This window comes from Oryzias melastigma, unplaced genomic scaffold, assembly GCF_002922805.2.
Source record: "Oryzias melastigma strain HK-1 unplaced genomic scaffold, ASM292280v2 sc00254, whole genome shotgun sequence".
Classification (NCBI taxonomy): Eukaryota; Metazoa; Chordata; class Actinopteri; order Beloniformes; family Adrianichthyidae; genus Oryzias; species Oryzias melastigma.
Genome location: NW_023416892.1, coordinates 336,418 through 352,644, shown reverse-complemented (window position 1 = coordinate 352,644; position 16,227 = coordinate 336,418). Strand labels below are relative to the sequence as shown.

The 16,227-nt window shown below is 49.5% G+C and overlaps 1 protein-coding gene across 1 annotated transcript in view; it reads left to right on the top strand.

Moving 5' to 3' along the window:
- Positions 1-15,686, top strand: part of tulp4b (TUB like protein 4b) — a 16,607-nt gene extending 921 nt beyond the window's left edge. Inside the window, exons 2-16 of the mRNA XM_024265571.2 lie at positions 412-681; positions 3,556-3,684; positions 4,107-4,268; positions 4,350-4,527; positions 4,595-4,702; positions 4,781-4,947; positions 5,518-5,742; positions 5,813-6,047; positions 6,199-6,322; positions 9,066-9,210; positions 9,438-9,531; positions 9,609-9,752; positions 10,942-11,216; positions 11,622-14,042; positions 14,148-15,686. Coding sequence (XP_024121339.1) covers positions 412-681; positions 3,556-3,684; positions 4,107-4,268; positions 4,350-4,527; positions 4,595-4,702; positions 4,781-4,947; positions 5,518-5,742; positions 5,813-6,047; positions 6,199-6,322; positions 9,066-9,210; positions 9,438-9,531; positions 9,609-9,752; positions 10,942-11,216; positions 11,622-14,042; positions 14,148-14,264 — 4,794 coding nt within the window. The 3' untranslated portion in view covers positions 14,265-15,686. The remainder of the gene's footprint in view (positions 1-411; positions 682-3,555; positions 3,685-4,106; positions 4,269-4,349; positions 4,528-4,594; positions 4,703-4,780; positions 4,948-5,517; positions 5,743-5,812; positions 6,048-6,198; positions 6,323-9,065; positions 9,211-9,437; positions 9,532-9,608; positions 9,753-10,941; positions 11,217-11,621; positions 14,043-14,147) is intronic.
- Positions 15,687-16,227: the final 541 nt, after the last annotated feature.

Below are 16,227 nucleotides of genomic sequence, written 5' to 3'. Positions count from 1 at the left end.
TCTGCTGCTGATGCAATGAGGAGGAGCAGCTGAGGTTCTGCTGTCATCTCATCATTCATGGTGAGGTTCTGCTGCTCATTTCACGCCACCGCCGCAGACATTTAGGGTCTGCAGCTCCACGCCGCTCCACCTGACCTCTGACCTTCTCAGAGTCTGACTGCACCCGCCTTCTTCCTTGGGCTGCTTCAGAAATACTGTGTCACGTGAAATGTTTCCTTACCAAAGAAATAATTGTCACTTCAAACTATTTCGTCTTTTCCAGCAGCCCCGCCTCCTGCCACAGTGTACTTACCAAAATTTCCAGAGCTTCCCTGAAAGGCAGTTTAAGTAAATGTAGAGACACACTGGAAACACGCAGCATTCTGCTCCACAGACCTGAACGTCTCAGCTCATCTTTGTCTCTCCCCCCAGCCTGGTCAGTCAGTAGGGATGCTGGCCGCCGTGGAACACGGTTCCCTCCTCTGCAGTGACTCCAACATCCTCTGCCTGTCGTGGAAAGGCCGCGTCCCCAAGAGCGAGAAGGACAAGCCCGTGTGCCGTAGACGCTACTACGAGGAGGGCTGGCTCGCCACCGGGAACGGCAGGGGAGTGGTTGGAGTGACGTTCACGTCCAGTCACTGCAGGAGGGACAGAAGCACGCCTCAGAGGATCAACTTTAACCTGCGAGGACACAACAGCGAGGTACGCCCCACTGCTCAGTTCTGGTCTAAAGGAAGCTGATGGTAAAGAACACAGATGAGAGTTCTGACTTCTGGAACAGCCAAAAGGTGTGAAGGCCACGCCCACATCACACGAAGACACTGGGCTGCATACGCTCACAACCAGAATCTGGTTTGATGCTGAAACAGCGGCACTCGTGAGATGACCTGTCTCTACTGGTCATAAATGGACTGATTCCATTTACCTGATCAACACCTGCAGCAGTAGAATCATGAAACACCTGCAGTAGAATCAGCAGAAGAATCAGCAGAAGAATCAGGATTAGAATCAGGAGTAGAATCAGCAGTAGAATCAGCAGTAGAATCAGCAGTAGAATCATGAAACACCTCCAGTAGAATCAGCAGTAGAATCAGCAGTAGAATCAGCAGTAGAATTATCAGTAGAAACATGAAACACCTGCAGTAGAATCAGCAGTAGAATCAGCAGTAGAAACATGTAACACCAGCAGTAGAATCAGCAGTAGAATCAGCAGTAGAATCAGCAGTAGAATCAGCAGTAGAATCATGAAACACCTCCAGTAGAATCAGCAGTAGAATCAACAGTAGAATCAGCAGTAGAATCAGCAGTAGAATTATCAGTAGAAACATGAAACACCTGCAGTAGAGTCAGCAGTAGAATCAGCAGTAGAATCAGCAGTAGAATCAGCAGTAGAATCATGAAACACCTGCAGTAGAATCAGCAGTAGAATCATGTAAAACCTGCAGTAGAATCAGCAGTAGAATCATGAAACACCTGCAGTAGAATCAACAGTAGAAACATGAAACACCTGCAGTAGAGTCAGCAGTAGAATCAGCAGTAGAAACATGAAACACCTGCAGTAGAGTCAGCAGTAGAATCATGTAACACCTGCAGTAGAATCAGCAGTAGAATCAGCAGTATAATCATGAAACACCTGCAGTAGAATCAGCAGTAGAATCATGAAACACCTGCAGTAGAATCAGCAGTAGAATCAGCAGTAGAATCATGAAACACCTGCAGTAGAATCAGCAGTAGAATCATGAAACACCTGCAGTAGAATCAGCAGTAGAATCAGCAGTAGAGTCAGCAGTAGAATCAGCAGTAGAATCAGCAGTAGAATCAGCAGTATAATCAGAAGTAAAATCAACAGTAGAGTCAGCAGTAGAATCAGCAGTAGAATCAGCAGTAGAATCAGCAGTAGAATCAACAGTAGAGTCAGCAGTAGAATCAGCAGTAGAATCAGCAGTAGAATTATTAGTAGAAACATGAAACACCTGCAGTAGAATCAGCAGAAGAATCAGCAGTAGAGTCAGCAGTAGAATCAGCAGTAGAATCAGCAGTAGAATCATGAAACACCTGCAGTAGAATCAGCAGTAGAATCAACAGTAGAGTCAGCAGTAGAATCAGCAGTAGAATCAGCAGTAGAATCAGCAGTAGAATCAGCAGTAGAAACAGCAGTAGAAACAGCAGTAGAAACATGTAACACCAGCAATAGAGTCAGCAGTAGAATCAGTAGAAACATGAAACACCAGCAGTAGAATCAGCAGTAGAATCAACAGTAGAGTCAGCAGTAGAATCAGCAGTAGAATCAGCAGTAGAATCAGCAGTAGAATTATCAGTAGAATCAGCAGTAGAATCAGCAGTATAATCAGCAGTAAAATCAACAGTAGAGTCAGCAGTAGAATCAGCAGTAGAATCAGCAGTAGAATCAGCAGTAGAATTATTAGTAGAAACATGAAACACCTGCAGTAGAATCAGCAGTAGAATCAGCAGTAGAGTCAGCAGTAGAATCAGCAGTAGAATCAGCAGTAGAATCAGCAGTAGAATTATCAGTGGAAACATGAAACACCTGCAGTAGAATCAGCAGTAGAATCAGCAGTAGAGTCAGCAGTAGAATCATGAAACACCTGCAGGTATGCGTGAATAAACACACCTGTACAGGGACATCTCACTCTGACTAATGCTGATGCTTCCATCAGTTTCCATCTTCACAACAGTTTCCTCCAGGAGAGCGTTCGGCAGATCTGCCAGTGATTGAAGGGTCAGCTGCTCCCCTCACTCATGTGCCCTGGGGGAGGACACGTCCCCCTCCCAGCCTCCCTCGTGGCTCCTCTGATGAATGTGTTTGAATGTCCCGGTGATGGTCAGAGAGGTCGTAGGCTGGGTCTGGAAGCCACGCCTCTGTCAGGCTGCCCCAGGACAGCTGTGGGTTCATCTGTAGCTTACCAATACTTGGCAGAAATGCATCATGGACCTTTATCGGGAACGCTTTGAGTGTCTGGAAAAGTCCAGAACAATCCTGTCCATTATTATTATCATTGTTGTATGACAAGCGTCGGCATATTTCTGTGTTGGAGTAAGACTTTTGTTCAGTGGAACTTGGTTGTCATGGAAACTGTTCCCAGAGGGCAGGGCAGTCGGTTTTACTGAGATGCTTCTGTAAGTCTGACGTGACGGATGTTTCTACAGGAAGTCAAACTTTAATGTCAGGTTATTGGTATCATCTGAGTGGGAATGGGACGGCCTTCTTTAAACCGTGACATGAAAAGAAAATTTGTTCTGTTCCTGGTCCACACATCCAGCCCTTCTGTTCCAACATCGTCAACCATCAATGATGCTGCTGTTGCCATAGCAACCACCACAGCCGTTCATGTCCCTACCTTAGTTTGGTGTAATGCTGCTCTCTGCAGGCTTACAATGATCCATTCATGAGGAGATTTGTTAAATGTTTACAGTTTCTTTCCTATCATCTTCAGGCTAATCCTGAACTGATTCTGTTGGATCAGGTTTTAATCCCTAGTTAGTCAGATGGATGCGTGAGCTGCTCATGTTTGTTCTCCAGTTTCTAGGGGTGTGAACTCTGAGCGGTCTTTGCAGGTGGTCTTGGTGCGCTGGAACGAGCCTTTCCAGAAGCTGGCCACCTGCGACATGGAAGGAGGAATATTTGTTTGGATCCAGTACGAAGGGAGATGGTCGGTGGAGCTGGTGAATGACCGAGGAGCTCAGGTAAGAGTTTTTCTCTATCTCCAAAACAAATGAAGGATTCAGCTCTCAGTTCAGCTCAGCCGAGTCTTCATGACTGCAGAGAAATCTCCAACTTCCTTGTTTTGAAGGCACTTGGGTTGTTTTCCTCCCAGGACTGTTCCTGTTTGAATGACAGTCATTGGGTCTCCCTCTCGTGGTGTAAGCTTCAGTGCAGTTACAAACACAACTCACTTGAGGGCGCTACTGCTTGAATATTTCTGGTTATGTCATAGTCATAATGATCGCTTTTACCTTCTCGTGACCTCAGATTTACCTTGATAGACATTTTATAACTTTTTGTTTTTCCTTGTAGCGTTTTTGTTTGTGTGGTTTTTTTTACGTGGTTCGGGTGATCCCTGAGGATGACCACAGTCAGATGTTACGTTAGAATCTTCTCCATCCAGGTGAGCGACTTCACCTGGTCACATGATGGTACTCAGGCCCTCATTGCGTACAGAGACGGCTTTGTGTTAGTGGGCTCGGTGAGCGGACAAAGACACTGGTCCTCTGAGATCAACTTGGAGAGTCAGATCACCTGTGGCATCTGGACTCCTGACGACCAGCAGGTGATGCTTGCTCCCAAACTGCTTCTGAAACTCATTTGTTTCCTGGATAGACTACATTTTCCTGGTCTGCGCTGTACCCAGGTGTTGTTCGGGACTGCAGACGGTCAGGTGATTGTGATGGACTGTCATGGACGAATGCTGGCTCATGTTCTACTGCACGAGTCAGATGGGATTGTGAGCATGTCGTGGAACTGTCCAGACTTCTTGTTGGAGGACAGCACAGAGAGTGACACGGACACTGAAGACGTTCTCCCTCAAGGTAGGGACCTCTTCTCTCCACAGACCATCATGAGTCAAACATCCCGAAACGTTCCTCCTCTCCAAAGTGCGTAGGGTCAAGCCGGTGTTGACCGTCACCTTCCTGTCAGGAGACATAAGTTTGATGAACAACTACGACGACTTGTCTCCTGTGATAATTCGATCAGGACTCAAAGGTTGGACCCAGAAAAACCCGTGAATGATTTTGCATGTGAGCAGATGTGGGTGGAGCTTGTCCTGTTTCCATGTGACAGATGTGGAGGCGCAGTGGTGCTCGCAGGGAGACCTCCTGGCTGTGGCCGGCATGGAAAGACACAGACTTCCGTCTGACTCCACCTGTGCTTCCATCACAAGGAACGCTCTTGTCAAGTTCTACAATGTCCAAGGAGAACACATCTACACTCTGGAAACACCTGCACAGGTAGAGGACACGCCCCTGCAGGTATGGAGGGGGAGGTCACTGTTGTCACGTTCCAAAAAAAGTGTTCAGTCAGCCACTGATTCTACAAGTCCTCCCACTTAAAAGAGAAGATAGAGGTCTGTAACGTTGGACACCATGGAACCTGTAACTAACTAATTCAGCCCAAAGGTAAAGGACTTGGGGCCCACATTGAAATGTTTGCTGGGAATGTGCTTGAACGGCATCTCCGGATCAATCAGGACAAAACTCCCCAGTGTTTCCTTGGGTAAAATCAATGCTGGTGATGTGTTAAAACCAGAGTATTGCACAGGTGAAAGGTTAGATCTTATGGCATTGACTTTACCCATGAAGTGGTCTGCAAATTCCTCACATACAGGTCTCTTTTAAGTTTCTGATTTCAGGACCAATCCCAGTCTCAGGTCTGGAAGAGCCACATGAAGATGTTTCAGATCATTGTTCTGTTTCTTCTGTGGTTTCACTTACCGATAAGCCTTCAGTTATTTTGATCTTTTCAAAGAAAGACATCAAACTTCTATCCTTGAGAATCATCATCATCTTTCTGTCTTTCAGAGGCCAATTACCACCATCTGTTGGGGCCACCGAGACTCTCGCCTCTTCCTGGCTTGTGGATCGGCGCTCTATGTGGTCCGTGTGGAGCACAGGGTGGCCAGTCTTCAGCTCCTGTGCCAGCAGGGCATCGCCAGCGCCCTGCGGGAGGAGAAGGACGTGGGGAAGCTGAACATGCCCTCCCTGCTGTGCTCCTACGTCACCACGGCTTTCATCCCCACCATTAAGGTATGCAGAGCCCGCCTGGAGCTAACCCAAACTACAACCCCCTGCTGAATATTACCCCACATGTCCTCAGCCTCCGATCCCTGACCCCAACAACATCCGGGACTTTGTCAGCTACCCCACAACTGGAAACGAGCGTCTGCACTGCACCATGAAGCGAGCAGAGGACAGCCCTGAGGCGGGCGGTCCCTGCTACATGCTGTACCTGGAGTATTTAGGAGGACTCGTGCCCATTCTCAAGGGGCGGCGCATCAGTAAACTCCGGCCCGAGTTCGTCATTATGGATCCAAAAACCGATAGCAAAGCAGGTGAGTCCATCATGTGGAGCAGCCTGCTTCTGTTGGAGTTCCACTGGGATGTGGTTTGGAGCTCCTGAATTACCCCCAAACCGGCCCTGTCTCTGGCTCAGGGTCTGGTGGTCTGGAGCTTCTGCTCACTGCCATGCTTCCTGTTTTCCAGAAGAGGTGTGTGTGAACCCCATGATCTCCTACGCCGACAGCTGCAACTGCTCCGACTCCAGCGACATCGACCTGAGCGATGAGTGGGTCGGAAAGAAGTCGCCGAAGTTATCCCGAGGAAACAGGTGACCCGAGCAAAAAAATTGTTTGTTCTCCACAGTCCTGCCTCCGGAGGGAGGTGAAGATCCTGAACGTCAGTGTCCTCGTCCAACAGTCAACCCTGAAAGCGACTCCTGGTTGATGACTCCACTTCACGCTCGTGTTACCCTGAACACCGCAAAACACTTGGGGGGACTCAAACGAATGGCTGAACTTTCAAATGGTCTTTTGTTGTGGCTGCAGATGTTTTTTTGGGAAGTCGTGATGGAGAATCAGACCTCCACTTGACTCAAACACCACCTGAGACAAAGGTGGAGGTACTGAGACTGCAGCAGTGACTAGACTCATCTGGTGGGACTGTGGTCATGGTGTGGGCGGGGCCAACATTATCATCGATTGCAAATTAATCTGCCTGTGAAACTAAATGGTTCAGTGAAACTGTCTTATTTCTGGAAACCAGAAACTATTTTGTAAAAGTAGACCAAGCAAAGGTCAGATAAAACACAAAAACTTCCTTCAGAGTGGATTCATCACCCAGAACATCAAAGGGACCAGGAAAACCGCAAACCTCTTCCAAAAGCTTCAGGGTTTCCTCCGGAACCAAACCCTTTAAAGGTTCTGCACTAAGAAATGCTTTCAGAACTGAAACTGAGCTTTGGGAGTCCAGAAGTGAAAGTCAGGAACAAAGAAACGTTTATGTTTTTGCAGCTGAACCAGCTGATGATGTGAGATTAAACATTCCTCACAGCTTTCAAACCTTAATGATGGAGACACTTTCAACATGCTTTTATGCATTCATGTAGGTCAGGCATGTCAAACTCAGTTTGGCTCTGGGGCCGGATTCAGACTTTCTGTTCTCAGGTGGGCCGGATCAGTAAAAGAATGTCAACTCCAACTATTTAGCTTTGTTTTTCAGTACTATGCTTTATCATTCAGCCTAAATTTGTAGCCTACCCTACATATTATAATCACGGATGACAAGGGATCTTTTCTAAGCACAACACATTTATTCACAAACAATGGAGAAAAAAATGATTTTCATGTTTGGCATTGAATGTGTTAACAACTGGTTTATTTTAACAGTTGAGTGAATGCAGTTTTACACCTGAACCAACTCACCACACTAAACAAACTCAAGTGGGAGCTATGAAAAAAATGTTTTGCCTTAATTATCATACTGCTTTGAAATAATAATAAATAAAAATATATAATAATAAATAAAAATACAAAATAAAAGTTTTAGCAGTGCATGGGCAATAAGATTAGACTACATCAGCTCAAACTACTAGGCTGGGCCTACTGAAGCTGAGAATATACTGCAAAATATTAATTGTCTTTAATATGAAACCAGATTAATCTTATTTTTAATGATCTGTATTTATGAGTGCAAACAAATGTCATGTCATCACACTTTTTTCTCTCTCTCACTGCACTCCTGCAGTCTACTTGCTGCTGCTGGCTCCTGAAACTTGGCATCTTTTTGCCTTTACAAGTGCGTCGATATCAGGTGTCAAATCCTGAGTAGCAGCACATTTAACAATGTCATTCAAGTGTTCATTTGTTAACCTTGAGCGCTGCTTTGTTTTATTATTGTTCATCACAGAGAACACCTGTTCACAAAGATAAGTAGTCCCAAACATGGAGAGAACCTTTGCAGCCACGGCTGTTAATTTGGGGTAACCTGGCACAAGATACTGATAAAACGTATCCAATCCCACGGACCCAAATTTATCCTTCATAGCGGAATCGCACTGCAAGTCAATAAGCTCGAGCTGAATGTCAGCTGGCACATCAGAAGGCTTCACTGTAAATGGCTAGCGAAAAAAGCCGAATTTGTTCTCAAGTTCACTGAAAACCTGAAACCTCCGCTCAAACTCTCGCAGCAAATCTGTTATGTTGTCTTTATATTTATCCAAATCTGGACGATCCGGTGCCTTCGGACGCCTGGTACTAACCCGTGTCAGTGCCGCATGCTGGACGTGAGCTCTTTAACACATTTACTGCCCTCTAGCGGCCGGAGGAAGCATTTGGTCTGTATTTATTTTAAAAAATCATAACTTTTGATAGAAATGAGCTAGTGACTCGCTTCTTTTTTTGACATACTCAGAAATTTATGACGGGCCGGATTAAATCATCCAATGGGCCGGGTCCGGCCCGCGGGCCGTATGTTTGACATGCCTGATGTAGGTGTTTCTTGTTGTCAATTCAGTATTATTTCAATGTTGGTGTTAGGTCCCCTATGAGTAAACCCAGCTCTGGTCTAGGGGGAAAAATACAAAAGGGGACAATACCAAAAACCAGACACAAATGAGACTAAAAGCAAACACAGTTTGTTAAAGAAACAATAACCTGTGTCCTGCAAAGAAAGAACAAATGGAATAAAGATTGTGCTGGTTCAAACAATAAGACAAACCAAAGGGGATTTCTGACCATCGTAGTCAGCAGCTCCCTCCTAAGAGCTGCCTAGCAAAACCTACCTAAAGGAAACAAACAAAGCCCGCAAACTAAGACTAGATCCAACCCCAAGACTACTGAGGACAAAGAGGGCCTTGCAGATCATTTGCCCCACCTGCCAGGTGAGCAGAACGACAGCAGGGCGTGTTGAAAAGCTGCAGCACAGCAGGAGCAGGACGTAACAATTGTGTACTTGTGTGATGTACTTCAATAGTTACAGTCTTTTCCTCTGTTGTGAGTCTTTTACCTTTGGGGATCAAGTATGAATTAACTCGTCATTCTACTGTTGTTTACTTTATTTCTTCTCATTAAAAGGTTGAACATGGAATCCAGGAAATCTCCCAAACTTTCACGGGCCAATCACGAGGGCCAGCGGTCGCCACGGTTACCAACCCGGAAGCCTCCGGTCCGATCGCCAAGTCTCTCACGAAGAGAGTTTGGGATGGACGGGATCACGGAGGTAAGGGTTCCGACTGATCCGTTTCACACAGCAGCCGTGCCAGCAGAAGAACCTGAGTTTTGTCTTCAGAAGGGAATGATAGAAACAGGGTGTGATGATGAAATGACAGGAGCTCCTCAAAGGAACCAGAACCAAAGACAGGACCTGGAAGGCCAACAAAAACACCGCCTCTGCTGCAAGATGATGCCCGCCTCCTCTTGCCTCTGACCTTCTTCTCTGCTTTCCAGCACAACTATCTTGCTCAAGTCACATCCAACATTTGGGGAACCAAGTTCAAAATTGTTGGGCTTGCCTCTTTCCTCCCAACCAACCTTGGTGCAGGTAAGTGTCTCACAGTCCTTAGGAACTCTTCAGTCTTCTCCGGAAATGTCTTCATTCACTTGGTTCCTCTGTCTCAGTCATCTACAAGACCAGCCTGCTTCATCTGCAACCACGACAGATGACCATCTACCTGCCAGAGGTCCGGAAGATCTCTCATGACTTCATGAGCCTCCCCGTGTTCAACCCCAGCGTCTTCAGCGAGGATGAGGATGATCTGCCAGGTATGCAGATAGAGGTTTTCATTTTCTTTCAGCAAAGACCAGCACAGCGGGACGAACTGGAGCATGAAGAAGATAGAGACGTTTGTCCCTTTTGTTGAAGGTTTTTGATGGGATTCTTGTGCGAAGCTCTCAGAGTCTCAGTTTAGACAAAGGAAATAGCTGTTCAAGTTTACCTAACAGGAGATGATGCATCTTTGCTGTGAGGTCACATTTGGGCCGTTCTGGTTCTGGGTCAGCACTCCGCTGGGTTCACTCGGGTCCTCGTGGAACCTGCTCCCCACAGATGGACTCTTCACATTTGTCCATCTGTGGGTTCTGATCAGTACAGAACCTCTTAAAGAGAACAGTAATGAGTTGTTGGTCTTTGCACCAACAGTTGGTTTACAAAAAGGATGACAAGGCTTGGATCTCTGCAGAGGGTCCAGGGCCTGGGTGGTACCAGAGTCAGAAACCCTGAAGGTTCTGCTGGTGTCAGTGAGGACTTTTTAATGTGGTTCTCATTGAACGTCAGGTTAAGCCTTGTTTCCACTGAGCGGTTCTGTCTGGTAAGGAGTAGTACGGAACCGTCCAGGTCAGTCTGACGAGTGTCTCCATTCAGTTCAGCCTCGTTTTCACTGAGCAGTTTGTTTTCACGTGGTGTAGACTGCTAGCATGTTATTGCCTCATTGTAGTGCGACGACTAAAAGACCAACAACAATCTAGATCATCCAGCACCTCGTCCTTTTGTCTGTCTTCCTTCCTGTCTTTACTTTTGTGCATCATGCAGAACAGGAATTTAATGTTATTTAAAGAAGATCGCGGGCGGCTAAGAAGAATGCCGCCATAAAGAGGAAAACAGAATCGTTAGCTTAGCGCTATACTGGCGATATCCAAGAGGTGAGAGTCAAAACAGTTTACTGGGTCCATTTAACAATGGAAACACTCAAAATACAGGACCAAACCGCTTCGTACCATACGGGACTGCTCAGTGGAAACGAGGCTTTAGCATCCTGTCCGGATGTCTCACGGTTCCTCAGATTCAAAGTGGTATGTGGTTTATGTTTTGGGGTTTCTGACATTTGAATGGATGTGTAGTTATGAAGCAAATACCAAAATACCACCAAATCGCTGAAAACGTTACCCGAATGCCGGTGTGCTACTGTGACAGATGGTTCCGTCTCTGAAAGTCTCCCTGTGTCTTTCTCTGAAGTAATGGGGCCTTCCGGAGTGTCGGCAGACAACCCCCCATGCACGGCCAACATTCCCATCGCCCCCATCCACAGCCCGGCACAGGCAATGTCTCCAACTCAGAGTATCGGCCTGGTCCAGTCTCTTCTAGCCAATCAGAACATTCAGCTTGACGTTTTGACCAATCCAACAGCCACAGCTGCAGCCGCCGCCGCTTCCACTCCGGTGTCGGATCACGGCCGGGATTCAGGCGCATCCCCGTATCCGGTACCCAGCAGATACTCTGCTCCCAATCAGGTGGCCTTTAACGGGCTGGAGGTGGGTCCTCTGCTCCCTGGGACGTTACCTCCCCCACCGCCGCCCCACTACCCTCCCCCAAAGCCTCACCTGCAAATGCCTCATGCACAGCAGCTTTGTCAGCAGACGCCCAAACCGTCGCAGCAAACGCAGACGCACCCGCAGAAGCTGCACCATCACCTGCATCCGTCCCATCAGCTGCAGCAGCAGCCGCATCAGGACCCGCCGCAGCAGCAGGTGACCAGCCAGCAGCTGCAGCAGCAGCAGCAGCAGATGCAGCTGCAGCACGAGCAGATGCAGCAGCAGCAGCAGCAGATGCAGCAGCAGCAGCAGCAGATCCGGCAGCAGATCCAGGAGATGAGGCAGCAGCAGCAGCAGCTCCAACAGCAGCATCAGCAGATCCAGCAGCAGCACCAGCAGATGCAGAGGCAGCACCAGCAGATGCAGCAGCAGCTGAAGCTGCAGATGGCGCTGCCTCCCGCTCCTTCCGGATACCCCACCATCTCCCTGCAGCAGCTGCATCTGCTGCCTCAGCTTCCCCCGCCGGCGTCCGAGCCCCGGCTCAGCCACACGCTGAAGCCTGGCCTGCCGCGGACGCTGCCCCCCTCCTTCAGTGACTCGGACGGGTCTGTGGAAACCCAGCTGAGGAAGGCAAACCCCCCCCCTCCATATCCGGGGACAGTGGTCTCTGCCGTGGCGGCGGTCCCTGCACCGCCACAAACGCTGGTCACAAACTGCGACAGCTCCAGCGTTCTGGCTGCTGACCCCTGCCTGAAGAAAGACGACTTCCTGCTGCATCCGGTCACTCTGCAGTATCCCACGCCTCTGGGGTACGAGAGAATCACCACCTTTGACAGCAGCGGCAACGTGGAGGAGGTCTGTCGGCCACGGCGGCGCCTCCTTCGCAACCAGAATGCATACGCCGTCCACGGCATAGGGGGCTCAGCCACGCTCAAGGTCACGTCCTCCGACAGCAAAAAGGTCCAGCTGCCCTACAGCTCAGCAACACTCAGCCGGCTGTCCGTCCCTCGCTATTCCATACCAAGTGGAGACCCCCCTCCATACCCGGAGCCGCCAGCCCAGGTGACGGCCACTCTCCCCCCTCCCCAGAGAATGGACAGCGGTCTCATTCACGCAACTCTGTGTCGAGAGCGCAGAGACATGGGACTCAAAGTGCCCCCGATGACGGAAAGCTCCAGAACTCTTCCCACAAAGGCCAAAATGAACAGCGCACTGCCTCTGTCCTACCAGCAGAGGGCGCCCCCCGCCCTGTACACATGCACCCAGTGTAGCAGCAACAGCACCAGCGTCAGCGTGAGCGGGGGAGGCCCGACCAGTAGCGGCATCGCGGGGGGCACGGTGGTGAGGCAGGATTTCCCCCCTGGGAAAGGCGCCCACCACAGCACCATCATAGTTCACTCCAAAAGCTCCTCCCCTTTGGCGTCCCAGTCATCCTACAGCCTCCTAGGAGGCGTGGACAACAGCCAGGACAGAACGGTGTACATCAACTCCGCCTTCACCGAAGACGAGACCCTGAACCCTCAGAGTCACCTGGATAAGTCTGTTCGCCAGCTGACTCTGGGTGACGTCAACCTGACAGCCAAACGGCCCCCGCCCTATCAGTGGGACTCCTCCACCACGGAGGACTTGTGGCTTCCTCAGGAGAAGGTGATGCTGGCTCCACCTCCAGGTTCTCACAAAGCCCCTCAGCTGCTCATCAGCCAGGCTCAGCACCTGGATGTGGCCCGCATCCCTTTTCTGCTCGCCACCAAACCCCCCAGCAGCCTGAGCGGCAGCACACTCACCTTCCCGTCAGGGTACCAGATCGCTCTCTCGCCCTTCCCCCAGAGCGTGGCTCACAACGGAGGTCTTCAGCCCCCGCAGTGCTCCCCAAATGACGTGGTCTCGTTTGCTCAGCAGGACCCCACAGTGCTCCTCCCTCCCGGATACCCCCCAAACCTGTCCGGCTTGGCGTGCTGCCCCCTCCCCCCCCTGTATCCAGGAGCCAGCTCATGCGCCAGCATTCAGCTGCACCCGGTCAGCCTGCACCCCTGGAACCCCTACCCGCCCCCACTCCAAGACCCTCCTGCGCCGCCCCTACCGACCAAAGCTCACCAAGTGTCGGAGAAGGCCGTCCTGTCTCCTCCCCCCCCCACCGCTCCTCCTCCTCCTCCTCCTCCTCTGCCACCCCCTCCGCCACCCACAGATCTGCCGTCCTCCAAAAGTGCCGGCGAAGATCTAGCGGAGTCCTCCAACAGCTTCCCATCGTCCCTAAACGACAGTCCAGTGCAGCAAGAGGCGGAGCCCTACAACAAGAAGAGCCGGCGGAGGCTGGACAGCCGGGTGGAGGAGGCCAACATGTCCGACAGCAGATCCCGAAAGGAGGGGCGGGGCCTCTCTGACTTCAACACGCTCATTTCCAGCCCCAGACTGGGCAGCAGGGAGAAGAAGAAGCCCAAAGGGCAGCGTGAGCAGCCCAGCAAGGCCAAGAAGGTGAGCAGAACCGCCACCGAGTTTCAGGACAGCTCGGAGAGCGAGCCCGAGCTGTTCATCAGCGGAGATGAGCTGATGAACCAGAACCAGAGCAGCAAGAAGAGCTGGAAAAACAAACGGAGCCAGCGCATGGCCAGCGAGCTGGAGGAGATCAAGAGCCGCAAGGCCAACGAGCGCGAGGACCGCAGTCTGGGCAGCCAAGGCTTTCTGTACGTGATGGCCAACAAGCAGCCTCTGTGGAACGAGGCCACGCAGGTGTACCAGCTGGACTTTGGGGGCCGGGTCACCCAGGAGTCAGCCAAGAACTTCCAGATAGAGCTGGACGGCAGACAGGTAAGGGAACCTTTGAGGTCCAGTCCTTCCTTTTCCTTTGTGATTGTGCTGTCAAACTGAACCAGAGGCCGTGACTCAGGTGCTCCCGCCCTACTGTCCCCTCAGGTGATGCAGTTCGGGCGGATAGACGGGAACGCGTACATCCTGGACTTCCAGTACCCCTTCTCGGCGGTGCAGGCGTTCGCCGTGGCACTGGCTAACGTGACGCAGAGGCTGAAGTGACGGCGCACGTTCCCGGTCTCGGACAGGACTTTATTTAAAGGAGGAATAATGTTCAGTCAGAATGACGGCGAGGTTGGCCGCTCCTCACCATCAACCTGCTTTATTTCCTTTCATTTTCAGTTCCTCAGTCTGTCATTCTCTGTTCACTTCATTTCATTTTTATACTTTCTGTTTTGGATCTTTTATATTTCAGTGACCCTTCTCCTTTCTATTGCATTCACATTGTTGCGTTCCATCAGCTCTTTTTAAACATCTTTTGATCTTTTTTTCCTTTGATCCTCTTCATCTGTTTCAGAGTTCATGTTTCAGGAACATCTTTCTGATCACGCCCTTTTCTTTTTTTCATCTTTTGGGTTCATTTTTCCACTTTTTCTTGCTGATTGACTTTCAGCAGACATCGTCTAGCAATGGACTGAAGCATTCATGTGATGTCTGAGGAACACAGCTGCTGTTTCATAGTGATGGTTTGTACTTCTGTCTGTGGTATAGAGTCATGCTTTGGAAATGCTGCGTAATGCAAGGCGGATTTTCCTCCTGAAGCTGCTTCTGGAGGTGAAGTGCTGCTTTAGTCATCGCTGGGGTTCCTGGAACCTTCTTCAGATCCGGTTCATGTCCTCATGTCAGGGCTTTGTACTTCTGCTCGGTAATGGTCTTTCTGCAGATCCGTCTGCAGCGTCAGCAACGTCTGGAACGTCTGAGCGTCTGCAGTGTCTGCAGCAACTGCGACCTCTGCAGTGTCTGCAGTGACTGCAGTGTCTGCAACGTCTGCACCAACTGCAGCACCTGAGCGTCTGCACCAACTGCAGCACCTGAGCGTCTGCACCAACTGCAGCGTCTGAGCGTCTGCAACGTCTGCAGCGACTGCAGTAACTGCAACGTCTGCAGCGTCTGCAACGTCTGCACCAACTGCAGCGTCTGAGTGTCTGCAACGTCTGCAGCGTCCGCAGTGACTGCAGTGTCTCAGCGACTGCAGCGTCTGCAATGTCTGCACCAACTGCAGCGTCTGAGCATCTGCAACGTCTGCTGTGACTTCAGTGACTGCAGTGTCTGAGCGACTGCAGCGACTGCAACGTCTGCAGAACGGGCCTGCAGACTGATCACAATGTAATAAAATCTGTGGATCTGCTGCTTCTGTTTCATGCTTTATTGGAATGTGTTTGCTCTTCACATTTTCAGCAGAAAGATCTCTTCTTTCAGAGAACACAAACAGGACAGTAAAGTATTTGGATACACAGTACAATGGTTTATGAAAGGGTCAAACAGGAGCTGTTACATAACAGTGATGCCTTCCTCCATCGTTTGAAGGGTGACCAATCTTAAACCAACTCTTTTTGTCTGTTGACCTCTATAAACGGAGCTTTTAAAGTGCTATCTGTTGCCACATTTTTGACTAATTAAAATTAACTTGTTTAATTCCAGAAATTATGGTCTACAAATGTCGATGTGCTGCCTCCTACAGGTTGAAACGAGGTATTACAGTTGAATTTTGTGATTTGCCAGCTTGTAAAAGTCCCAAAAGTCACAATACTCTGCAGCTCCAGGATAAAAGCTCCGCCCATCTTTGACTCTGTTATTAGCATATTAGCATTATCATGGCTCGTAGGTGTTTTGGCTTCGGTTGTCAAAAATCTATTGGATTACACAACCTTCTAGTGAACTCTGGATTGTTAGCTTAATACATTAGCCTTTATTAGCTATGATGCTAGCATTATTTTACCACTCAGACACGAGTCTCCTTCGGTCTGGACTATGAGTGTCTGCCTCTGGAGAATGAAGAGGAGAAAAATCCTCAATCTGGTCACCTCAGGCTAACCTCACTATCAATCACAGATCCAGACCACACCTCGCCTACTCAGCCCCGCCCCTGTTGTGCATTTTTCAAACCTTGGCTGTGAATGGAGTCAGCCTCCAGTCTCCTGCTGTGTTACCCTTTGACCCCTACAGACATGGCGTCCATGTTCTC